The sequence below is a fragment of the Callospermophilus lateralis genome, chromosome 17 (genome assembly GCF_048772815.1).
Source record: "Callospermophilus lateralis isolate mCalLat2 chromosome 17, mCalLat2.hap1, whole genome shotgun sequence".
Taxonomy (NCBI): domain Eukaryota; kingdom Metazoa; phylum Chordata; class Mammalia; order Rodentia; family Sciuridae; genus Callospermophilus; species Callospermophilus lateralis.
Window position 1 is genome coordinate 65,508,248 of NC_135321.1, and position 27,018 is coordinate 65,535,265.

At 40.5% G+C, this 27,018-nt stretch overlaps 1 protein-coding gene across 4 annotated transcripts in view; it reads right to left on the minus strand.

Moving 5' to 3' along the window:
- Ppp4r1 (protein phosphatase 4 regulatory subunit 1) overlaps positions 1 to 27,018 on the minus strand; it is a 53,092-nt gene that overhangs the window by 16,984 nt on the left and 9,090 nt on the right. For 3 of the 4 annotated variants that reach the window (XM_076836719.1, XM_076836720.1, XM_076836721.1), the window contains 8 exons: positions 17,372 to 17,456; positions 16,499 to 16,605; positions 12,336 to 12,478; positions 11,739 to 11,885; positions 9,425 to 9,532; positions 9,219 to 9,284; positions 8,424 to 8,582; positions 5,815 to 5,942 (listed from right to left, as the gene is read on the minus strand). In XM_076836719.1, the coding sequence (XP_076692834.1) occupies positions 5,815 to 5,942; positions 8,424 to 8,582; positions 9,219 to 9,284; positions 9,425 to 9,532; positions 11,739 to 11,885; positions 12,336 to 12,478; positions 16,499 to 16,605; positions 17,372 to 17,456 (943 nt within the window). Of the gene's footprint in view, positions 1 to 5,814; positions 5,943 to 8,423; positions 8,583 to 9,218; positions 9,285 to 9,424; positions 9,533 to 11,738; positions 11,886 to 12,335; positions 12,479 to 16,498; positions 16,606 to 17,371; positions 17,508 to 27,018 lie in introns of all 4 variants that reach the window. The other variant, XM_076836718.1, reaches the window with a different exon arrangement.

Consider the following 27,018-nt stretch of genomic DNA (forward strand, 5'->3'; position numbering starts at 1 on the left):
GCATTTACTGAGCACCTACTTAGAGTCAGGAAACAAAATGAGTTTTGAGGATCTGAATATTAATGTGATGTAGATCTTGCTTTTGAGATCATAGTTAGAAGCAAATAAAAGAAAGGATCAGCTGGACACAGTGGCAAATGCCTGTAATCCCAGCAGTTCGGGAGGCTGAGATAGGAGGATCTCAAGTTGGAGGCAAACCTCAGCAACTCAGGAAGACCCTGTCTCAAAATGAAAAACAAAAAGGGATGGGAGTGTAGCTCAGTGGTTAGGCACGCCTGGGATCAATACCCAACACCAAAAAAAAAAAAAAAAAAAAAAAAATTAAAAAGATCAAATAAGGCAACAAGAGCCAGCTGTAAGCGGAGAAGCAGGCACACTTAGCACAGGAAGGGGCAGGGGAGGGCACCAGGAAGCCATGGAGGAAGCGGCAGGAGTACTGAGAAGAGCCAGTCAGTGCTTTTGAGACTAAGGAGGAAACGTCTTCAAAGAAGAACCAGCACACAAAGGCAGGAGCGGAGGAGAGGGGCAACAGCCAGGAAAACCACCAGACGGTTCTGACGTGGAGAGAGGAAACGGCATTGGCAGGCTGAGGATGAGGACACTATCAGATGCGTTCTTCTCCTAAGGCCACTCTCAAAGAAGGAGGTCAGAAGGACACAGTGACTCCACACCTTCCCCCAAGTGATGATGTGTTCTGAAGAAAGGTAGCATCTTTGGGGTGAGGGATGGATTAAACCCTAGGGCGGACTAATGGAGGAGAGCAGGACAGGGTGGATCAATGTGTGTGTGCATTTTTAAAGTGAAAAGGAGGGGGACAATAAGGGCATTTCCTTAGTACATCGTGCGCTTTTAAATACACACAGTGAAAGACATCCCAACAGGAGGCTAAGGGAACCCTGCAAAAGGAGGGTCAACACCACACAAGGTCACAGTTCAACAGCCACCACTAGCGTCCTCGTGAGGTAGTGAAATTCCCTTTCATCATACTGCTCACCAGGTTTTAAAAAACATATTTAAAAGCACGACTATTGAAGATTTTTTAAAGAGAAAACAAAAGTATATAAACGTCATCTGACCACATACCACACAATGATAGATTTTACATGTGGTGTTTCTCTTCCGTTCTGTATCTATAAACAGAGCATGCACATGGAGCCCAGCTGTGTCACAACTGAAGAACCAGACTGCCTGTTTTGACCTGGTGCTGCTAACACATTGACATAAAGCCCCACAAGGTTCCTTCCTTACTTCTACTGCATCAGCATGAGAGACCTGCCCAGACAAGCCATAAGATCCTTTCCTTCTCAAAAGAGCTTCTGAAGCTTGTGCTATTATTAAAAAACAAGCATGTGTGCTGAATGTGTTCTCTGGTCATTCTGTCCTTATTAAAATGTGTTTTTTTTCCTTTTGTTATTAAGAACTTTAATAGGATAACTAGTGAAATCTGAATAAAGTCTACAGATTAGGTAATAGTGTTTTGTTAATTTTCTATGTTGGTCACTGAAGTTATGTATTAATGGTATGTGTGTTTGTGTGTATTGGTTTTGGGGTTATTTTGGTACTGGGGATTGAACCCAGGGGCACTGAGCCACATCCCCAGCCCTTTTAATTTTTTATTTTGAGGCAGGGTCTCGCTAAGTTGCTGAGGCTAGCTTTGAACTTGTGATCCTCCTGCCTAGCCTCCTGAGCCGGTGGGTTTACAAGCTTGTACCACTGTGTCCAGCAATGTGTGTGTTTTGAAAAAATACACAGTAAAGTGTTTAAGAGAAGTAAAAAGAATATCATGTTGAAATGAGTTCTAAAAATAACCAGCAGTAAGGCAAATATGGTAAAACATTAATATCCAGAGAATTTGGATGAAGGATATGTGGGATTCTTTGTGGTATTTGTGTAATTTTTCTGAAATCATTCAAACCGAATTTTAAAATTTATATTAACAGGATATTTTTCAGCAATTGAGACAGGGAGGAACAAACAGATAAACACAAAAAGCTCCTAATAAAAATGTCATTCAGAATGTGAAACTGTCCTAGGTCTGAAGTTCTCTGATCACTAAGATGAAATTTTAATATTCTCAACAACAAAATCAAATAAGGAACAATGGGCTGAACCATCTACTTGTCTAGCAAATGTAAACTGAACAGTGCATCCTAGAGAGACTAGGAAACACAGGAGTTTTCCCTAGTATTAAATCCTGGGAGGAATTATTGCAAATGCGGTATAAACTCCCTAAATTCCATTTTTCCTAGCTGGGTAACAACTGATACAAAACCACACTGTTCAACGCCACAATTCTGACATGCTCACTTGCCAGACTTCTAATTGCTACTAAACAAAACAAACATGACTTTGAAAACTGAGGAGACTGCTTCTGCACCATGGAGGGAGGGTCCCAGCTCCCAAGAGACTTAGGTACAAAAGTACCAGAGGGTGGGGCGGGAATCCATCTCTAAAGAATTTTAAAATTTCTTTTTATGCTCATGTAAGTTTGCAAGTGATATCCTTAGAGTTCCTCAGCATGGGATATGGGGCCTGGAAAACTGTGAGACATCTGGTTAAGGAGCACTGGGTCCTACAGAAAGAGGAAGGAGAACCGTCCAGAACACACCTTCCAAAGACTGTGCTGTGCATTCACTTCACTAACTGGAGTGAGTTCTAACATTGGAGAAATACTCCCAACGGCACCAACAACAACCCGTCTCACGTTTACACAGCTGACCTTAAGCTAAACCAACACGTGGCAAAAGCAGTGAGGGAAGATTTCTGAGATCAAACCCATATTTCCTTAGAACAATTCATTCAAACTTTCCTCTGCACCAAATACGTGCCAGCCCAGGGAAGGCACCAGCACAAAGGACAGACCACTCCACTGGAGGCTTGCAGCCACTATATGTAGGCGAACACATAGTTAAGATGCGATTAAAGCTTAGTGCTCCAGTGTACAAGCAGAGATATGGAAATCTGCTCTACAAGTGTGATGGAAAAAAAATAAAGATGAGTGCTCTGACTCCAGTGCTACTAACGGCAGATACACAAAGCTCTGAGTTTCCTGGAAAAGGTCAAGAAGGGGTTCTTGCTGGTTCTGAGTCTGGGGACAGTGTGCATCACGATGCTCACTCTGTTAGAAGAAGGTAAGGGGGACAGACGGTTTCCCACGCAGAGAGCAGCCAGCAAGAAAGCAGGGAGAAGCACCAGGACCCACTTCATTCACAGGACAACGAAACACAAAAGAATCCTGTATTACATACTTTTAAGTGTACACGTAAATGTTTAATTCTGCTCTGGAAGGAGACTTAACAGCACTTTCAGAGAAGCACAAATGCTTCAAAGAAGCCTGATGAGGTGAGTGAAAGACAAAGCCAATAAAGTCACACTTTAGTCATCAATGAGTCTTCACAGTACCATGTGGCAGTGAATGTGTTTTGTGTAGTAGCTCTGGAAACATTATTTAAAAAAAAAAACAAAAAACAAGCATTGGAAAGAGGTCAACACTTCATAAGATGTTGTGTAAGAAATCTGGATTCTTCAAAGCCAGCCTCAGCCACTCAGTGAGGCCCTAAGCAACTTAAAAAAAAAATATTTAAAAGGGGTTGGGGATGTGGTTCAGTGCCCTTGGGTACAAAAAAAAAAAGAAGAAGAAAGAAAGAAAAAGAAACAAAGACATCCGAATTCTAACCGAGAGAACTAAGTTCTATATTTCCATTTATAAGCATGTGGATCACAGTAGGTGCTCAGTTAATTTTTGCTTATTAATCTTAACGGCATAACAATTTTAAAACGGCTTAAAAATAAGCCAGCACAGTATTTAAGGGGAGCAAGCAAGTTAACGGTTCTGAGACTTAATACTTCTCTACAGAGCTAGGAAGTCAAACTATGCAAAAGTATTTACGTTATCTGACAGAACTCCCTCCTCAGCCAGGGGAGTCTCTTCTCTCCACCATACCATTACCATAATTTAACAACATCTAGCAATGCAGTGAAAAGCTGACGCTACAAGTAGTTCTGACTTGATGATAAGATGTACCTCATCACAATGGAAGAAGAATCCATGAATTAAACTGTCTTTACATGGCTCTTCCAATAATGCCACATACTAGCAGTCAGCAAACATGGCCATGAGAGGCACAACAGCTGCTTTTATCAGCAAGAGTGCCCTGACATAGCCGAGGCACATGGCTGCAAAGGCAGAGCTGAGCAATGTGTCAGGGAAGGACATTTACTAACTGACCTCTCACAGGAAGTGTGCCCTCCAGCACTGGGTGCAGGGGTGCATGCCGGTAATCCCAGCAGCTTGGGAGGCAGGGGCAGGAGGATCGAGAGTTCAAAGCCAGCCTCAGCAAAAGCAAAGCACTAAGCAACTCAGTGAGACCCTGTCTCTAAACAATAAATGCAAAAAATGGGACTGGGGATGTGGCTCAATGGTCAAGCGCCCCCGAGTTCAATCCCTACCACCAAAAAAGGAAAAAAAAAAAAAAAAAAAAGACAAAAAGAAAGAAAAAAGTGTGTTGTCCCACCCAATTCAATTTTTATAAATGCACACCTGCACTTACTAGACTCCTTCCAGATTTTAAAGTAAATGAAAGCTATGTAACAGTCTTCAGTACGTTCAGGTCGACAGTGAGAGAGCTTGCAGTGGACATCTCCACCCCGTCATTTTGTCACACTCCTCCCAGAAGCTCTTTTCAAAAGAACGAACAGGCTTTGCATGCTAGGAGACAGGTTCAGAGTGATTTTTCTTCCTTTACCTCGGGTTTGTTTGGCTACTCAGCAGGACAGTAGGAGAACGGGCAAGAGGTAAAACAAGGCAGCAGAGAAGAAAGAAGAACTGCCAAAGCAAAACACCAAGAAAGCAACACCACAGTACCAAGACCTATAGAAGAAAAGGCCCGTTAGCACCATGACCAGGACGACAGACCTGCGGTGACTCGGCCCACTGCAGGACTGCCTCCAGCACACCTTCCATGCACCAGTGGGGCTGGGAAGCCCCCCAGCATATAGCATGATAAATTCTAAAAACTAAAACTCAATTGAGCTTTATAATGCAAAAAAAAAAAAAAAATCTTAATAAAAATCAAGAGTTGATTCTTTAAGATTTTAAAAATTGGTTAGCCTATTAGGCTAACACACTTAAAAACTGACAATCTAGTACTAAGTACACTAGTTTAGGATTAATCATTAAAATGCTTTCCCCTCAATTCAGAGTTTATAATTATTGCTCTGTTGTAAGAGAATCCAAGATCCATGAAAGGAAAAATAGACAGAAATGGACTATATATATATAAAAAAAGTACTCTGTATTTTTTTTTACTTATTAGTTCTGGTTGGTCACATACCTTTATTTTACTTATTTATTTTTATGTGGTGCTGACGATTGAACCCAGCGCCTCGCATGTGCTAGAAGAGTACTCTACCGCTGAGCCACAACCCCAGCCTCAAAACAGAAATACTCTTAAATTAGGTTTTACTCCTTGAAAACTCATTAAAAGAAACAAAAAGCAAACTCTTTATACTGCACAAGCATCACGCTATATATTCTAAATATCAACAGTTTACTAAGAAAATTATTTACTAAATAAACTTATTTAAAAATATTAAAATCTACCATTTAGTTTTCTATGTGCCAGGTAAGCTAAATGTGATATATACATCTTCTCATTTAATATGTACTAAACTGATATTTAAATGTAACAGATACATACACTTGAAATAAAACTATTTTTTTTAGTAAATGCTCCAAAATGAATGTGTATTATAAAATATTGGAAATGATATTCACAAACTGTAAAACTGGAAAACAAAGTTTTAAAATCATACCTGTTTTTGTCTTCTACTGAAACATCTTCTGAACTTTTGTTTTCTTCTTTAAAATACTGGCCTGAGCTAGATGGATTAGCAAAAGTAGATATGAAAGGTCCCAGGGACTGAAAAGCTGCTTGGCGAACCTAGGAAGGAAACCAGGTGGTGAGCCATAGGAATGAGGAGCTTCTGCCACAGGCACATCTGATGGCCTGCTTTCCCAGAGGATGAACTATAAAAATCACTCTTCAGCTAGGATTCTGAAATTTGTAAATTAATTTCTCTTTTTTACTTCCAGTTTCTTCTTTTCTATTCAAACCAAGATAATCTGAATATGAAAACCTATAAGATATTTGCGTAGAATAAGTCTTTAAAAAGTCTTGTTAAGGGGCTGGGTTGTGGCTCAGTAGTAGCGCACTCTTCTGGCACGTGTGAGGCACTGATCCTCAGCACCACATTAAAAAAAAAATAAGTAAATAAAGATATTGCATCCATCTACAACTAAAAAAAATACATATATTTTTAAAAAGTCTTATTAAATTTTCAACAACAAAAAGAATAAAGAAAACCAAGAGTACCAAAAAAATTATAAAGAAAAACGTCAACAAAATGTAACAAATACATTTAATGTTTTCAGGTAGGAAAGACTGTATAACTTGTTTACTAAAAGGAGGCAGGACAGATGTACCACAGCTGTATACAGACCCAGTAGAAGACAATACTGGGACACAGTCCACAAAGACCTGAAAGCAAACACTCATGTTCTTTCACTACACGCTTATCAGTGCATTATGGCTGGGCTCACTCAGACATGACCACACGCATGAACCTTCCTTTGTTCCAGGTCAGTCCTGGCACCTCCTCTTCCCCTACCCCCATTCCCGTCCGCTACTGTACTACACTTCTTCATGTCACTTCTGTGTGGGGTTACAGAGTTTTATCTCATGGATTTCTGCATTATTTTTCAAAATCAGGATTTTTGTAAACACAACATTTGAAAAGAGTTTCATGGGAGGAAGGATGGATGGACACAATCCAACAATGGCAATGCGACAGCAGAGGAGGCGTGTCATACCCTCGATGGCACCACAGACCCAACTCCCTCAGGATGGCATCCTTTTTCTAGAGAGTTTTCCAAAAGGTTTTGCAAGTTTTAAAGTGAGGACTATATGATTATATGGATTTTACAAAGGCAAATAAATGTAAGGTATTTCTATTAGTATTTACCTACTTGGAGAACCCCTACAAGAAAAGGGTTCAGCTGGTTTTCCTAAAGGCTGGAATTATATGCTTCATGGGAAAATGTGTGTGTGTGTGTGTGTGTGTGTGTGTGTGTGAATTCAGTGTGTTCCTCTTTGTAAGACAGTAAGCATTATTTCCATAAAAACATAAGATGTTATTTAAAAAATTATATGTCAAGAGTTTACCTTTTCTGGATATTGTGAAATCTCTAAACTTGCTCCCAATAAATGTCACAGAAAATTTATTTAGTAATTTTAAAACTACCTACAAAGAAAAGGCCAGACCCAAAAGGTTTCTCCACTGAATTCTACCAAACATTTAAAGAATTAATACCAACTCTTCACAAACTTTCTGAAACAAAAAACAAACACAAAAAAACAGAAGAGGAAGGACCATTTCTCCAACTTAATTTATAATAAAATTAAACAATGACATTACAAGAAACCTACAGACCAGTGTTTTTTTACAATATGGATACAAAGCCCTTCAACATAACATTAACAAATGAAATCCAGCAACACATCAAAAGTAGTATATAGCCAGGCATAAGGGTGCATGCCTGTCATCCCAGTGACTCAGTAGGCTGAGACAGGAGGGTAGCAAGTTTGAGGCCAGTCTCAGCAACTTAGACCCTTGCCTCAAAATTATAGAAAAAACAAAAATTTTAAAACTGGTTGGGGGAGCTGGGGTTGTGGCTCAATGGTAGAATGTTCGCCTAGCACGTATGAGGCCCCGCATTTGATCCTCAGCACCACATAAAAACAAACAAACAAACAAATAAGTAAATAAATAAAGGTATTATGTCCAACTGCAACTAACTAACTAACTATACACACACACACACACACACACACAAAAAATATATATATATATAGTTTTTAAATATATATAAACAAAACGGGGATGTAGCTCAGTGGGAAAGCACCCCTGGATTCAATCCCCAGTACAGGAGAAGAGGTGGGTTGTATATGCTACAACCAAGTGGTCATATCTGATCACATTTAACCTATTACTTACAGAATACAAGGTTCTAAAAAACAAAAATCAATGAATGTTATACACCATTGTCAAGTGAATGAAAACCAACATGATTTTTATTTGTAAAGAAACACTGTACAGTTAAGAAAAGTGCATTCTTTTCTTTTTTTAATTTATTTATTTTTATGTGGTGCTGAGGATAGAGCCCAGTGCCCCTCACATGCCAGGCAAGCGCTCTGCCACTGAACCACAGCTCCCGCCTGAAAAGCATATTCTTAATGTAGTAGTCCTTTTGTTGCCTACTCTTAGAAGTATGAATAAGTTATAAATTGTTTCTTAAATTATAAAATCAAGTTTATTTAAAACAGGCTCAAATTTACTTTTTTACCAAAATGATAAAGCCATACCCAACGTGAAGGATCACTGATCAAATTAATAAACAGTGCTGACAATTTGGTCCGTCGGATCTCTTGACAGGTTGCACAGGACACGGCCATGAAGCACTCGGCACACGCCTTCCGGACGCCCCACACATTGTCAGAGCAAAGCTGGAAAAACCTGGGCAGCTGCGCAAGAAGGGTAGGTTTTAAGCAAACTGAGGAGGGCACTATGTCACTTTTCTCCCATTTTCTGCTTTCATAGTGTTTTAAACACTGGATTTTCTTAAAAAGTATCAATTATTTAATATTAATACTCAGTAGTTTTCAATAAATCACATCTAATTCATAACTGACTATGCAAACCCCAAAACACTCGACAAATGCAGCTATTATCTCAGGGCTTGTTCTGCACAATAGATCCTTCCAGAAATAATCCACGTGAACCTGGAGCACACACATCTCACATACTACTGTCTAAAACTAATCTGTAGATTTAAGATGCCACCAAAATATTGGAGGACCATAATAAAATTAATTCAACGGAATAAACTAGAATTGATTTACTTCATAGAAATGGGAATGGTAACAATGAATTGAAGACTGTCACATGTATTTAAATTTTTAACAAACTGTCCTTACTAAAACATAATTTAAACGCCCAGATTCTAGGAGGGCAGACATCTAAACTCAAAGTCATGATCATCTTCCTGGTTTACATTCATGGGATTGTGTTAATAAAATTTTGGGACAAATGCTTCCATTTCAAGTTTCACATGCTACTCTGTAACACACCATTTACTCTTCTATATTTGTGATACTTACCAACATTTCCTCAGTAGCTTGTTGGCCAACTACACTGCAGATATCTCCAAAATTGGCAGCACAGACCTGACAACAAAAGCATTGGTGACATTTCAATATACCGCAGACAGAGTTCCCTAAAAATAATCCATTAAATTTCACATATCAATATGTTAACCGCTAAAACTATGCATTCTTAAACAGAAAACAACTGACTGTAAAGGTACCTTCCGCACATGGAACATCCTGCAATCACAGCACATCTCACAGAACCTGGGGAGGATGAGACGTTCCGTAATGTCCTTCCCAACCATGGGTGCCATCTTGCACATTATCTATAAAGTAAGAAAAGACACACTGGAAGTATCTATAAAAAGAAAGACTTTCTCAGTTAAGTTTGATACCCGAAAAAAAGAAATAATGTAAGGAAATATAAAATGACGTGGCATCATTATACTGATTACATCGTAAAGAATATTCAAAGCAAATGATAATTCCAACCTATTTATCCAAAAGGAAACAGAAAAACAGGTATTAACCATTATTGATAAAATTAACCAACAAATACTAAATATACAATAATCCCACAGAAAATTTTAAAACTTTAATTTTCATCCATATTACTTCATCATTGTTACTTAAATACTTAATCATTTTAATCTTTACAAGTTTAAAAAATAAAACACCCTACATTTTCCTAGTAAAAACAAGAGTGACTGTCCAACAGAAAGACTGTCCCGGCAGGACCGGGTGCTAAGCACCTGTGTGTTACTAAGGAAGGCTGAGAGGCAGGCTCTCGCGCTGCCAAGCACTGTGTTCAGAGGCTCCTGGATGCTGGACTCATCATGGTTCTGCAATGTGTGCTTCAAGGAAAGTCAGGACAGTCCCGATATGCATGTTTCAGCTGACACAGAACACCAACCAAAATGAGGCCTGCTGATTCAAAAATGAGCTTTCTGGGCTGGGGCTGGGGCTCAGTGGTAGGGCGCTTGCCTACCATGTGTGAGGGACTGGGTTCGATCCTCAGCACCACACAAAAAAATAAGTAAATAAAATAAAGATTTTTAAAAAAAGAAAGAAAATGAACTTTCCACTATAGAAGTCGACACAGAAAGAAACCTGATAGTCTATCATCATTTAGTAATGAAATCCCCTCTGACACTACAAACATGACAAAAAGTAAAAGGTAGATATTGGAAAGACAGAAAACTCTTTATTCATATGACAGTTGTCATGTATGACAACTATGCACCTCTGCCTAGACGGAAACAAGCACCACTCACACCACTTAAGGCGTGGTTTGTAGGACACATGTCAGAATACAAACATCTATTGTATTTCTTCTACAAATTACAAAGAATGACTGGGCACCTTTAAAACATCATTTTTCACAATGTTAAAAAGACATGAAATCTAACAAAATACAAGATCTTCTGCTGATAACTATATTGACCAGGTCGATCAAATGCTTCAGTAAATTGACAGACCTATCATATTCATGGATTGTTAGGCTAGCAATTCTTCCCAAACTGATCTATATAAAATAATTCCTGTGTCAAAATCCCAATATCATCAGAACTGGAGATAATGCCTGCAACTCCTAAAGGCCATGGAAAGCTTTGTTTCTCAAACAAGAATCACCAACCCAAACTTTGGATAGAAACCCCAGGTTACACTGTATCACTACTCATCTAGGACAAATGAATTTGTTAGAATGAATCATTCCTAAAAGAAAATAACTGGGAGCCAGGAAATGTAAAACCTGACAACTAAGCAGGAGTGAGTGAGTCTGAAGAGGCCAGCGCAGGATTCCTACCAGTGCTGGAGACAGTCCTCAAATCATAATGATCTCCTGATTCTAGATCCCATAAAAAATCATGACTCAGTACACCCTGCTCATGTGAGCCAACAGTCACACCAAGACTGATGTCCTTCACTGAGGAACTCTGAAGGAAGGAAAAAAATGCTTTGGAATAGGTAGAGGTGGTTGTTGTGTGACACTGCGAATGTACTAAATGCTACTGCTACTGCATTACACACTTTAAAATGATTGTTATGTGAATAAATATAATTGAGAAAAAATGAGTTCATTACTAGCTGGTGAGTATTTAAAAACAAAATAATGAGATGCAGCAACCACGGCATAGAAGTAGCACTAGCCAGGGACGGCATGCATCCCAGCCAAGGCTCTGGCAGGCTGTCCTTCCCTGAGGGGTAGGAGCCAAGCACGTCCTTATAAAGTGCCTGGAGAAGGGCTCCCAGCAAGGGAGGGCTCCCTGTGTTTCTTCCTTTACTACTTTTTTTTTTTTTTTAATTTAACTGCACTCTGTGATAACCATCTTATTTTCCCATTTGCCACAATGACTTTGCGGTAAACTTACTGCTTTACTGTATGAAGATACACCTGTTTCCTCAGTCATTATATGTCCCTTAGCAGTTGGCAGCTACTTTAACAATCATGTATTAAATGAGACAAAGCAGCCAAGGTCTGATGGGCACTCTACAGGTACCTCTGCCTAGACAGAAACGAGCACCACTTACAGCCACAGCCTCCGTCTTCACGTCGTCATTGCTGTCTGGGGCAGTCAGTTCTATCAGCACTGGGCATACTCTGGTCTCCACATCAAATCGCTCGATCAGCTCCTGCTCCAGCAGAGCCAGCAACGCTGCCTGGCTTGTCTTCCTCACCTGGGCAAACCACAAAGACAAACATGCCTGATGTGACAAAACTTGACCACTCCATGTTTACAAATGTGAAGACTTTTCATATAAAACTTAAAGGAAGACATACTCGCAAAAAAAATTTTTAGCTATTTTCTTCAACTATTACAAAGACGATGTGATAGACTATATTGTAACAGTGGAACACAAAAGCCATCCTTGTAAAGATATCACAAAGGTGCACTGACAAACACCTGGGAAGGTACCAAGTGAACACAAGTACTAGGCAGAAGGGCATTCAAGAGACCTAATGCACTTGTCTGACTCTCAACAATGTCTTATCTAAGATAACTGGGCATTTCTGAAACACAAATAATAAAATTAGGAAAAATAATCCAGTGAAAACCCAGGCTGGGCTATTCTACATACATTAAGCTACATAACATTCCTTTAAGATCAAATAAATGGAACTCTTACCTGATTATTCTGATCTGCAAGATATCTGACCACAATAGGTAGTAAGTATTTGGAAAAAGCATATGGTATGGAAGGGCGATTTTCTTGACAAAACAATGCAATATGAGGCACCTGTTCCATCAGCTCTGCTCGCACTGTTGGTTCTGTTGAAATAACAGCAAGGTGAACAAGTGAGCTGTCTTTGAACTTTCATCCTTAGCAAGGAAAGGACTTACAAAATCATCTTTTCACCCTGCAGTCCTCCTCCAACCACCAGCAGGTCCACCGAGAATGAAGGAGGGATCTACCCAGACCCAGGTGCTACACTTCATAGCACGTACCAAGCATACAATAATTCCTTTCTTTTTCAGTACTGGGTATTGAACCCAGTGGTGTTCAAACACTGAGCCACATCCCTAGACCTTTGTATTTTTTATTCTGAGACATTGTCTTTTTGCTAAGTTGCTCAGGGCTTCAATAAATTGCTGAGGCTGGCCTTGAACTTGTGGTCCTCCTGCCTCAGCCACCGGAATGACAGGCATGCGCCACTATGCCTGTTAGATTCCCACTCTTTCTGCACACTACACATAAACTCCAGATGAAATGCAAGTTTCAAATTTGGGAGGGAAAAAACTCAAAGGAGTAAAAGATAATATTAGAAGAAACGTACGATCTTAAGGAGGAGAAGCAAACACTACAAAAGAACTAACTAAAAAATCAACTAATTCACTTTATAAAAACTTCATTACAGCTGAGTGCAATGGTACACACCTGTCATCCCAGTGACTTGGGAGGCTGAGGCAGAAGGATTGCAGATTCAAAGCCAGCCTCAGCAACTTAGTGAGGCTTTAAGCAACTAGGAAAGACCCTGACTCAAAATAAAATATTTTTAAAAAGGGTTGGGGATGGATGTTGCTCAGGGTTTATGCATCCCTGAGTTCAATCCGGTACCCAAACCAACAACAATAAAACAAAGTTTGTTCTCTGTTTCCTAAAATATACAAAAATAAACGCTGTATTTACATGATAAATACTGTATATGATAAACATGTCAAAAAGAGTAAATTACATGTGGAATATGAATCTAAGTATCAAAGGCAAAAAAAAAAAAAAAAAGGTAAAGTTTCTGTATTAGATAACATAGGAAAATATTCTCATGACTTTGGAGTCAGGATAAGCTTCTCAAAGAGCACATAAATAGAAAGCCCATAAAAAAAGAACTTTTTCTTCCCCAGTACCCTGGATTGAACCCCAGGCCTCATGCAGGCGAGGCAAGTGCTCCCTCCACAAACCTAGGACTTCTCTTCTTTAAGAGGCACCATTTAAGAGAAAAAGGTCAGCCAGAGTAGAAAAGATACCTCTAAGACACATAAATGGCCTAAGGATACATAATGGGTATAAAGAATTTCAGGGCTGGGGATGTGGCTTGTGTTAGAGCACTTGCCTAGCATGTAATGAGGCTCTGGGTTCCATCCCCAGCACCGAAGGAAAAAAAATTCACTTTATAAATCTATAAGGAAAAAATCTATAAGAAAAATCCTGCCAATTTAAATAAAGGGGAAGAGACTTTATATTACAAAAATCAAGGTGTCCAACTGGCCAGTAAGCACATAACCAGCACTCAACTTCTCAGGTCACTAAAGAAATGCAAGTTAAAGCATGCCCTCACACACCCGAGCTCTGCGCAAACTGGTGATGCTGCAGGCGCAGACTGAACACATGCCCAGGCATCTGTAGACAGCTATGCCACTCTGGAAAACACCAGGGCACTTCCATCAGGGTGAGGCTACGCATGTCTTATGACCCAGTGACTCTGTTTCTATGTACCCACGGAGATGTGTGCCTGTGTTCACAGCAGCACTAACCTATGCTGGAGGCAACCCATGCGCCCACTCCAACCACAGTGGCACTTAGCTGCAGTGTACTCACAGAGCACGCCACTGGTTAAAAAAAATCCACAACAGTCACAAGCAGCAACATGGAGGAGCTTCAGAAACAGAGGCCAGACACAAAATAATCAATGCCCTTAGTGGTCAGATGGTGCCTACCTTTAGGAAAGTGGGCAAGACAGAAATTAGCAGGATACACTGAGGCAGTTTCTAGGGTACTAACAGTTTTTTTCTTTTGGTAGTGTGTTATTCTCGGTATTGAAAACAACAACAACAACAACAAAAATCTGCTCTAAACGTGTTATTTCTGAAACCCTGGGCATGTGCTTTGGACTGGTCTGGATTCCAGATTCATACATGCAGGCACAGAATGAGAACTGCTGCTCCCCACCCAGAATAAACATACTTATCTCATACATACAACACCACAGAATCAGTGCAGAGTGATTCCTAGCTGCTAAGGACCCTGGGCCTGGCAGCACAGCTCTGAATCACGAGTGACAATGCCACAATGAAGGTCAAACCACAGCACCAGATCCCTACAAAGACCCATTAATGATGAACTCATAATCAGAAACTATAAAAACGAAATGATCCCTCAATGGCAAAGCGATGAAGACACAACAGAAGGATAGTAGCACCAAGCACTGCAGCTACACAAGCAACCTGCAGAGGCCTTCACCATTTCAAATACCCGGCTAACATGATGAAAGGAAGTGTAACTGAAAAGAGAATGTAATCAATAGGACAAGAAAAACAGGGTCCTGAGAAGAAGTACCAAGTCTCCTGAAAATGAGAAAATGGAATTAACAGCAATGAAACATTCCAATTGGACAGCAATTGGAAGAGACTGCTAAAAGACGTTGTCACAGTGCAGATGGGAGACAAAGGACTAAAAAGTCAAACAGTCAGAACCCATGGGAAAGCAACACACTGAACTACGGAGAGTGTTACATCCTCAACCATGTGGAAAACACCTACGCAAACCAGAAACTAAAAACTAAAATCACACACACAAAACTAAGGGAGGCAGTTTGGGAAACACTCCCAGCACTACATCTTTTCTGCCCCGCACCCTTCCACTAGCTGGGCTCCAGCTCCCTCTGAACAGCCTCCCCTGCTGGCTCCAGACTAGCAAGCTCCTCCTTGGGGACCAGGGGCTACCACCTCCACTTCTCAAAACTCTGCGCCCCTTCCCCTCTCTGCATCTCAGCTTTCTATCAAAGCCATCACAACCCGTCTCAAAACTATTTCATTTCAGTGAAAATTACAACTAAAAATCACACTTAATGAGAGCCTCCTAACACCACCCTAAGGCAAGCACATAAGAGCAATCTATACACAGATTATTAATAAGCTTAAAAATGTTCTTTCCACCCAATAAGACAATTTTTAAAATGTAATACTTATGTAAATAGTTAACATATCCTCATTAAGTAGAGCTCATCTAAAAATTAAAAGATGAGACTTTTAAGACACCAAAAAAGTTTGTCAGAAATTAAAAACATATGTTGATAGCATAGTTTTTTTAAGTTTTAAAATTTACTTTTGGATTGTTTGTAAAATCAAATATAAAAACTACTTAAAACTAAGTATTTACTTAAAATGGTAAGCTCTATGTTATGTATATCTTATCACAATACAAAACATATTTTGAAAAATTTCAGCATCACTATTTTCTAAAGCTCGAATCAAATTCGCCTTTTGTGCAAACTCCTGTCTTTACCGTAAAATACACCAGCCTTAGATTTACGAAGGGTATTTTACATTTGCCCCAAAATTTTACAGCACCTTATATCTCTTTTAATTTATTCTAAATTATTTTTTAACATTTCATTAAGTTAAAAATATTAAGACATGATGCAAAATAATATTCTTGGGGCTGGGGATGTGGCTCAAGTGGTAACGCGCTGGCCTGGTATGCGTGCGGCCCGGGTTCGATCCTCAGCACCACATACAAACAAAGATGTCGTGTTCGCTGAAAACTAAAGAATAAATATTTAAAAAATTCTCTCTCTCTCTCTCAGAAAAAAAAAAAAGAGACACACTCCTGAAAAAAAAAATAATATTCTTATTTTGATAAGAAATGTCCAAAGTTAAGTAAATGGGTCTAGTATGAACTTAGTAATGGACTTTTTTTTTCTTGTTACTGGTGGGTTTGATAATTTACTTAGGAAATCTTCTAATGAAATCTCATATCACTTTAACTTTTCCATTAGTTTTAGAAACACAAATTTGGTAAAAGAAACCTTTCTAGATAACCTAAGTCTGTTTCCTCTGCATACACAAACGTACCTGAGTCGTCAGCTAATCTGTTAATCCTTTCCAAGACAGCAATGCAATCTCTTTCATCATCACACACTTCCCTCAGTGTATCCAGCAGGCTCCGGGCCACCATTTGTCTACACAGAAAAAGAGAAGCACATAGAGTTAGGCATCAACAGTTATTATTTAGAATCTTAAAAGACAGAACCCATATGGTTTCAATAAGCAATTTTTTCTTACTACACTTTAAAACATATGAAACCTGTAATTTCCTAAGTGGTAAATGCCAGTATTGATTTCATAGATGAGACTGAATATTTTCCAATATTTTTCATCTTTAACAGAATGGCAAATTTCTGAAGTCACTGAAAATTCACTTCAGCTATCCTTCGATTATCCTAACAATAAGAAAATATATTCAGTCTTCATTACATAAAATAATATCTTTACTAGCATGGATTTTATACATCTATGTTCAAAAATTTGGACAAGGACTTCTTCATTTCCCAGAAAAGTTTGGCGAAGCAGTCTGGACAGCATAGGTAGACAAAGCAAATGCAAGAAAGAGTGCTTGCTGGCAGTCAGGGCTGGGCCGGTGCCCTGAGTACCAACCAGCATAGTGCAGGCTACGTGGTCTGGTGATGCTGACTCCCAGTAAGCAACCTGCAGGATTCCAGAGCATGCCAGCGGCAAGACGGTCTGGTCTTGGCAAAAAGCAAAGCAAGAGCACTGTGTGTGTCCCAGGATCAAGAGTAACACCTACAGCACAGGTCAGGACAATGTGATCGCTGTAGCCTGGTGGCTCAGACTGTGCACATTATACTGCAGGCTGGGTGTGCTGTCCTCCCTGCTGACACAACCCCCCCCTCCACTTCCAGGTTAATGGAAAGAAGGTGCACACACCTGTTGAACACGTTCTCACTTGCAGCATACTTGTCCAGTCTCCCCAGTGGCGTCAACATCTCATCTTGTGAGACAAAGTCCAGGGCTGAAGGTATAATAATCACATCAGACTCTGAGCTGTAGTCATCCACACCAACTATCAGAGACATCAGAAATACTCCTTACACACTCGGAAACCACAAGCACCCCTCACCTGTATGCAGCACGCACACCGCTAGAGTGGTGAGGAGGATCCCAAGGGACCCTCGGCATCAAGCCAGCAGCACCAGGAGCTGAAGGGTGCCCCTTCTTTCTCCAGATGCCGTCTCACTACCGCAGCCACAGGGAGCACAAGGCCAACAGTTACAGATCACGGGAGGGAACAGGGACCACAGGTGTAAGGACTTACATGCTCGATGGGAACATGTATACTTGAAAGTGATACACACACACAGTCAAACGGGATATGGTGGATTCCACAACGCCAAAGGTATAGCTGAGGACTTCGCTCACTAGAGGTAAGCTAAAACCAGCAGTGTACTTACAGTCACTAAACAAGTGCTCACTGAACAGCCTATGCCAAGGACCAGGTTTACACTGAGGAAATGACCATGGAAACACCATAGCTTCTGCCCTCAAGCACTGATGTGCCACTGAGAAGACAACCTACTTTTTTTTTTTTTTATTGGTTGTTCAAAACCCTACAAAGCTCTTGACATATCATATTTCATACATTAGCATACATTAGCTTCAAGTGAGTTATGAACTCCCTTTTTTATCCCAAGTACAGATTGCAGAATCACATGGGTTACACATCCATATTTTTACATAATACCATACTAGTAATTGTTGTATTCTGCTACCTTTCCTATCCTCTACTATGCCCCCTCCCCTCCCCTCCCATCTTCTCTCTCTACCCCTTCTACTGTAATTCATTTCTCACCTTGTTTGTTTTCCCATTCCACTTACAACCTCTTATATGTAATTTAGTATAACAATGAGGGTCTCCCTCCGTTTCCATGCAATTCCCCTTTTCTCTCCCTTTCCCTCCCACCTCATGTCTCTGTTTAATGTTAATCATTTCTTCCTGCTCTTCCTCCCTGCTTCATTCTTAGTTGCTCTCATTATATCAAAGAAGACATTTGGTATTTGTTTTTTAGGGATTGGCTAGCTTCACTAAGCATAATCTGCTCTAGTGCCATCCATTTCCCTGCAAATTCCAAGATTTTGTCATTCTTTAGTGCTGCGTAATACTCCATGGTGTATAGATGCCACATTTTTTTAATCCATTCATCCATTGAAGGGCATCTGGGTTGGTTCCACAATCTAGCTATTGTAAATTGTGCTGCTATGAACATCAATGTGGCAGTATCCCTGTAATACGCTCTTTTAAGGTCTTCAGGGAATAGTCCGAGAAGGGCAATAGCTGGGTCAAATGGTGGTTCCATTCCCAGCTTTCCCAGGAATCTCCATACTGCTTTCCAAATTGGCCGCACCAATTTGCAGCCCCACCAGCAATGTACAAGAGTACCCTTTTCCCCACATCCTCGCCAGCACTTGTTGTTGTTTGATTTCATAATGGCTGCCAATCTTACTGGAGTGAGATGGTATCTCAGGGTGGTTTTGATTTGCATTTCTCTGACTGCTAGAGATGATGAGCATTTTTTCATGTACTTGTTGATTGATTGTATGTCCTCCTCTGAGAAGTTTCTGTTCAGGTCCTTGGCCCATTGTTGATTGGGTTATTTGTTATCTTATTGTCTAATTTTTTGAGTTCTTTGTATATTCTGGATATTAGGGCTCTATCTGACATGTGAGGAGTAAATATTTGTTCCCATGATGTAGGCTCCCTATTTACTTCTCTTATTGTTTCTCTTGCTGTGAAAAAACTTTTTAGTTTAAGTAAGTCCCATTTGTTGATTCTTGCTATTAACTCTTGTGCTATGGGTGTCCTATTAAGGAATTTGGAGCCCGACCCCACTATATGTAGATCGTAGCCAACTTTTTCTTCTATCAGACGCAGAGTCTCTGATTTGATATCAAGGTCTTTGATCCATTTTGAGTTAACTTTTGTGCATGGTGAGAGGAGGGGGTTCAGTTTCATTTTGTTGCATATGGATTTCCAGTTTTCCCAACACCATTTGTTGAAGATGCTATCCTTCCTCCATTGCATGCTTTTAGCCCCTTTATCAAATATAAGATAGTTGTAACTTTGTGGATTGGTCTCTGTGTCCTCTATTCTGTACCATTGGTCCACCCGCCTGTTTTGGTACCAGTACCATGCTGTCTTTGTTACTATTGCTCTGTAATATAGTTTGAAATCCGGTATCGCTATACCGCCTGATTCGCACTTCCTGCTTAGAATTGCTTTTGCTATTCTGGGTCTTTTATTTTTCCATATGAATTTCATGATTGCTTTATCTATTTCTACAAGCAATGCCTTTGGGATTTTGATTGGCATTGCATTAAACCTATATAGAACTTTTGGTAATATCGCCATTTTGATGATGTTAGTTCTGCCTATCCATGAACAGGGTATATTTTTCCATCTTCTAAGATCTTCTTCTACTTCTCTCTTTAGGGTTCTGTAGTTTTCATTGTATAAATCTTTCACTTCTTTTGTTAGGTTGATTCCCAAGTATTTTATTTTTTTTGAGGATATTGTGAATGGAGTGGTTTTCCTCATTTCCATTTCAGAAGTTTTGTTGCTGATATACAAGAATGCCTTTGATTTATGCATGTTGATTTTATATCCTGCTACTTTGCTGAATTCATTTATTGGTTCTAATAGTTTTTTTGTAGACCCTTTTGGGTCTTCTAGGTATAAAATCATGTCATCCGCAAATAATGATAATTTAGACAACCTACTTTAAAATGCATCACAAAGAAGGCAGGTACTGACTGCAAGGCCAGAAACTGCTTACACTGCCAGAAGAGGAGGGAGAACCAGAAGAGAATGGATGAAACTAGCAGAAGGTAAGGGCTTCAAAGATACCAGGCAGACAGAATCTGAAGGCATGATTAACTGGCACCTGCCCATTGAATGTGGTACTGTCACCTATCAGGTGTGATTCTTGTGCTATCAAAGTGTCAGAGCCAGACCACAGTCATGGCTGAGAAAAACAATATACAGAGGAAGACAACCAGCTCAAAATGTGCCCTGCGGAAATGTAGCTGTTAGAACAATTAGCCAGGACATCCAAGGCACAACGCACAACGAAGATTACTTTTTATTTTGTTTAGTTTCTAATATTTTAAAGAGAAAGATTTGAAACATGCTTATATGATAAAAGTAAGTAGTCAACAAATAAATATAAATCCAAGTGCTGGGGAAAAGGGAATATAACTGATGGGAGAATCATGAGGCTAGAGGAGATGGAAGCTCGAGACTCCAGTATGAGCTCCCAACACCAGGAGGTCAGGCCCTGTCCGAAGCACAAGCGCTCCCAGACATCCCCCTCCACGGTGATTAACACCTCCATTCCTGCCTTTCACCACCTCTGATGTGCCAGCTTGCCTTAACTTTCCGTCTGTCTCTGCAGAGCTAGATATGGGCTCCAGGAGGATAGGAATTTTCACCTTACTCACTGCTCTATCTCCAAGAATATTTCCTGGCACAAAGAAACACTTAAGCTTTTCTGCAACCAATCTGTTCATCACTCACAACCAGATTTTATCTTTGCTACAGGTCTTTGCTCAGGAAAGCAAAAACACCACAACATGAGAAGCACCACAATGCTGCCACATGAGGAATAGAAAAGGCCTCTCATGTCCCAATTAGACCCACTGTCACTGCTCCGACTGGGCACACCCTCAGTGATGGAGTGTGGCCCATCGGTTCAATCCCCAGTATGGCCCAAAAAAGGCCTCTTTAAAATGTGAGTGAGTCCATGGGATGGGCCCATCTTGTGGCACTGTACTCTGAGCAGTGCACTAAAAGAACTATTCCACCCCCAAGAGAATGCCATCAGAAAGCCACTACAAAAGGCAGCACTGCCACTTCTAACTATTCCAGTTTGCTAAAATGAAGACAGCTTTTGTATTTAAAGAAACACCCAAACATGCTCTTCTACTTCTGACTAAGGTGGATCATCTAGGACCAAATAGCTTATAAGAAAATAGTTTTTGATACTTTTAATCAACCAGGGAAAAACTCACTTTATTTATAGAACAAAGAATGACAGACTACTTGTTGATAAGCCAGATGGCAGAGCAACAGACAACAGGCCAGGTGCAGTGGCGCACACCTGTAATCCCAGCGGCTAGGAAGGCTGGGGCAGGAGGAGCACGGAGTGCAGAGCCAGCCTCAGCAACTTAGCAAGGCCCTAAGCAACTTAGTGAGACCCTGCCTCTAAATAAAATATGAAAAAAGGCTGGGGATGTGGCTCAACGGTTAAGCACCTCTGGGTTCAATCCCTGATACCAAAATAAATAAATAAATAAATAAATATAAAATATATATATATATATATATATATATATATATATATATAAAATATGTATATATTACTAGACAATACCAACTTCCCCATTCTATATCCAACAAACAGAAACCTTTCAAATTCAAAACTGACTCTTCTCAGACATGCAAAAGCTGATGTCCTCAATGACAGACATACACCATTAGACACATTTAAATTCTTTAAGCAAAAGGAAAATAATACCACAAGGAAATCTGGATCTACTTAAAGGAACAAAGAGTATCAGAAATAGTTAATATGTGGGTAAATAAAAAGCTTCTTTATTTTTGAAATCTCTTAAATTAAGATAAGTGTTTAAGGCAAAAATACGTAGTACTGTCAAGTAAACAGATAGAAATGCCCTGTGAACCTCAAGGCCAGTGGAGGTAAAGCAGCTCCAGCAGGGGAAGGACAGCAGGGGGGTGAAGCAGAGCGCCATTCGCCTCTGTGAAGAGCAGCGCCCCGGAAGGCAGATGGGCAAGTTAAGGACTTGCGCCAGTCACGAACTCCAAAAAAAATCAACAAAGACAACAGCTAACCAGTCAATAATGACTGTAAAAACTCAACCCAAAAGAAAAAAAGGATAAAGGAAAGAAGCAAGAGAGGGACAAACAGGGGAGCAAGATGAGAGATTTAAGCCCAACCTTAGCATTTAGTATGTTAAGTGCAAATGGTCTAAATACCCCAATAAAAAAAAGTGATTGTCACACTGGGTTATGAATAACCCCTAACCGTGTTCATCATTACTTACGGTAAATTTTACACAGCTTCTGATCTGCAACTCACAGCAAAGTACCAGCATTATGAATCAGAGTTGTAAAGGCCACTCAGACACACTCATTCAGGTAAGTTTCCTCCTTTGTACCTAAGACTGTGGAGCCAGCATGACTTCAAAGGCACCTTTATGCAGGCTCTAGAATTCTATGACTATGACCAAACTGTTTCATCAGAGTCTCACATGTATTAAAGGCAAACATTAATAACACTGATTCTGGTCATAAGCTGGGGGTGGGGGGTGGCAGTGGGGAAGCCGCCTCCAGCAACCACTGTCAGCATCACTGTGTTTAAATGCAGATTCTGAGACCCACACACTGATTGTGTGGCTTCACAGTGAGGCCCTGAGCATTTATTTTTAATAAATACCCCATTAAATTCAAATGTGAACTGCTCCACTACATTTGAGAAACACACTCCTAGATGTAACAGAATCGTGCTTTGCTTCAACCTTTTTGTCACAGTCTGTCAATCATGGTTGACTACTCTTCTATACAGGAGCATTCCACTCTGGCACAGACCCTGGTGACAAAGGTCTACTTCTACTTCCCAATACATTGCCCCTGCCAACATCCACAGAATCACAGAATCACCCTGGCTTGACATCCTTCCTGTCCTAGGTCAAGCTGACTAAGACTATGGACCTCACCCCTATGGAGTCCACAGGCTTTGATCACCACTGCTACAGAATGTACCTGTAAGTCTTACCCAGCCTCAATCAAACATCTGCCCCAGGTTACAAAGAGAAATTCAGAAATAAGCAATTAAAAAACTATCCTCACCACTGAAAAAACTCTGCAGCACACATGCCTTAAGGAAGGAAGGAAGCCCTGTATAGCACAGAGGGAAGACACCATTTGCAGTAAGGTCCCTGCAGCTTATTCAAAGTACACGTTAATTTTAATGAATTAGAGATGCAGATTGCAATATTAGGACTAATCTCTAAAACATGCAAGAAGTATAACTAGAAAGCCAACAGAGGAATTAAAATGAATACTGAGTTAGAGAAGGTTTCCAAGTCAAGACAATTCTTGGAAGATACACTAGAGCTTGCCAAGCAGGACAGAGGGCAGGAGGAAAACATTCTAAACAGAGAAAGTCCAAGATAGAGTCAAGGAGAACCATTTCATGTTTGGAAAATTACAAGGAATTTGGTATAGATTTTTTTTCTCTCTTTTTTAATATTCCCTATACAAGTTGGTATAGATTTTTTCTAAGCAACAACTTAATTAATGTCAACCTTTTTTGAGTAATGTAGACAATTCTGGATAACACATATATTCAACTAAGATAAAATTTCACTAAAATCATCACTTTTTTTCAGTTGCATTATTTTTATTTATTCTTTTTAGTTACACAAGACAGTAGAATCTATTTTGATACATTTATACAAGCCTGAAGGGTCTTGCTTGATATCTTATATCTTATTCTAACTAGGATCCTAGTCTTATGGATATAAATGATGGTGATCCACTGTGGTGGATTCTTATATGTACACAGGAAAGTTATCAGATTGATTCCACTGTCCTTCCTGATCCTAACTCCCCTCCCCTTCCCTTCATCTCTTATTTTTTAAAAATTAAACAAAGATCATGTATTTTCTAAGCCAGATGACTGTCTTTCCACCACATTCCAAAAGAACTCCAGGCCTCATTTCCCAACACTCCTTTCCGATGGCCCTCCCAAGCAGCAGAGGGCAGAAGGCAGGACCTCAGGAAGGCCTGACTCCCCCCCCACCCTCCCACCCCCGTGGAACAGACACCATCAGCAGCACCACAGCTCTGCATGAGCATGCCTCTTTCTCTCCCTTACCAAACGTGCCCAGATAGATGACAAATTCAAACTGGTGCTATGCTCACTCAGTGAAAAATTTCAACCCACCATTCTTAAATCTTAAGAGTTCTTTTGGAAGATGGTTGCAATCCATTTTGTTAAAAGCGCCCAGAGCTGCGTCAACAAATCCACTTTCCTTCCTACCACATACACACTTTGTGTACTCCACAATGCCAAGTGGGGGAGAAGGGATGCCAGCTACCATGAGAACAAAGGAGAAGATGGGACACTTGCCCCATCTCACTAATGGTGCATGTGCTTAGGAGCAAGAGGAGCACAGGTGCCAAAGAGGTCTGCCCTCATAGCTTCAGTCCCCGCAGTCTCCTCATCTGGTATGGCGGGCTTCTGTCCAACACTTATGGCTCTTACGTCTCACCTACTTCATCCACTATTTCTGACTCAACTACAGAAACAGTGCTACAGAGGTGACTTGAAAAATGGGCACAGCACTCATGAACACTGCCATCTATGCTACACTTGGAGCAATAGAGGGCACGGGGCTTTTTCCTGTCACACTGAACTTATAGCCCAAGCTACTGGTCCTTGAAGCAACTGCACAAAGGTGCCAAGACAGCTCTGCTCTGTCTGGTTCTCTCTTGCTCCTATGTGTGGGTATGTGGGTGGGTGGGAGATGAACCTAAAAGTGCTCTATCTGTGAGCTACATTTTGGGTTGTCTTTTTTTTGGTACTGAGGATTGAGCCCAGGGGTGCTTAACTGCTGAGCCAAATCTTCAATCTCTTTTTATGTTTTATTTAGAGACAGGGTCTTGCTTGCGTTGCTAAGGGCCTCACTAAGTTGCTGAGGCTGACCTGAACCCATGATCCTCCTGCTTCAGTCTCCCAAGCTGCTAGGATTACAAGAGTGCACAACCCGTGCCCAACTTTTCTAAAAATTTTTTGAGACAGGGTCTTGAGAAGTTGCCAAGGCTGGTTCTGAACTTGTAATCCCTCTGTTTTGGCCTCCCAAACTGCTGGGATCCCTCTTATGTGAGTCTCTTCTCAAAATTATTATTCACCAAAGTTAGAAGTTCAAAATAGTCCTTCCCATTCCCATCACATTATTTATATCAATACAATTTCTCAGTGCTTATAATCCTTAAAATGTGAAGTTAAAAACTGATGCTAAATATTGTCTCATTCTAAACAGTAAATCCTATTCATCTATCAATTCATAATTATTTTTTTAGAAATCTTATCCATTAGATGACTTTTCAATAAAATTTTGCTTTCAACAAAATTATGTGTAATCTGTATATGTTCTGGATGATCAACTTAGTAGTAATGGAAGCTTAATAAAAAGAAATTTTAAGTTCAATAGCTACAAGGACATTCAAATGTTAAATTTTCCTCTATATACCTATTTTGGGTACAAATAAACATGGTAGGCAGTCACAAGTCTCGGCCTAAGCAGATTAGGGTCAGAGTGTGAGTGGGTGAGAAGGGGTCAAGAAGAAAGAGAACAACGGGAGGTGGCAAAACAGGGAGTGTGCTGGGGACGGTAAACATGGTAGGCGGAAATGTGCCTGAACCCGCTCTGAAGTTTACATCCCGTTTCAAAGGGACACTACAGTTAAATTACATCCTTTGTGAATATAACCTTGGAAAATCCTGGGTATCAACTTGACACAGAGTTTTCAGATGGTTTAGGAAACATGTGGTAACGTTTAGAGATCACTGTCCTAGGACAGCAAGTGCCCGCTCCACCCATCCCCAGGCACTCTTCATGCCAACCCCACTCACTCCCACATTCCTGCACTCCCCAGCCCTCCATCCTGCCCACTGGCCAGGTAGGGCAGGACTCCTCAAGCTGGACTCCAGGCCTGGGGGACCCAGATCCAGCTCTCTCTCCTGCTGGCATCAACTGCCTTCTGGCTTTGTGTGGTGTCATCCATCCTGCTCTGGCTGCTCTAGTCTCTTCTGTTTAAATGTACCTATTACAAATACCTCACAGGACATTCCTACTCCAATTAAGACTTTTCCTCTGGGGCTGGGGATGTGGCTCAAGCGGTAGCGCGCTCACCTGGCACGCGTGCGGCCCGGGTTCAATCCTCAGCACCACATACAAACAAAGATGTTGTGTCCACTGAGAACTAAAAAATAAATATTAAAATTTCTCTCTCTCTCTTTGAAAAAAAAAAAAAAAAGACTTTCCCTCTGCATTCCTGCAGCCTTAAGAGCCCTTGAGGTTTTGCCAGCCACAGCAGTGTTTCTGCTTTTTTTTTTCCTCTTTTTCTTCTGCCACCACTAACCCACTCCTCAACACAAATTCCCTTAAAACCCCCAATTTAATATTTATTACAAAGGCAGCAGATTCATTTAATATCGATGGAAGATGCCCACAGAGGTGCTGGGAGAGGCAGGGTCTCTCTAACACACTTTAACCCTCCTGTCACTCATAAGTGCATCAGCACATCATGCCTTTGACAAGTACCACACCGAAGGAAACAGAGGAATCTGTACATGTCACTTTCACCATGCTTGATCAGAACACCCTTTTATCCCCCACATAATGGCTGATGATATCCTATCAAACAAGAAAAGGTTGAGGCTCTGCCCTCCCCTTCATTTTTTTTGCCTTGATCCTGATAAGACCACAATCAA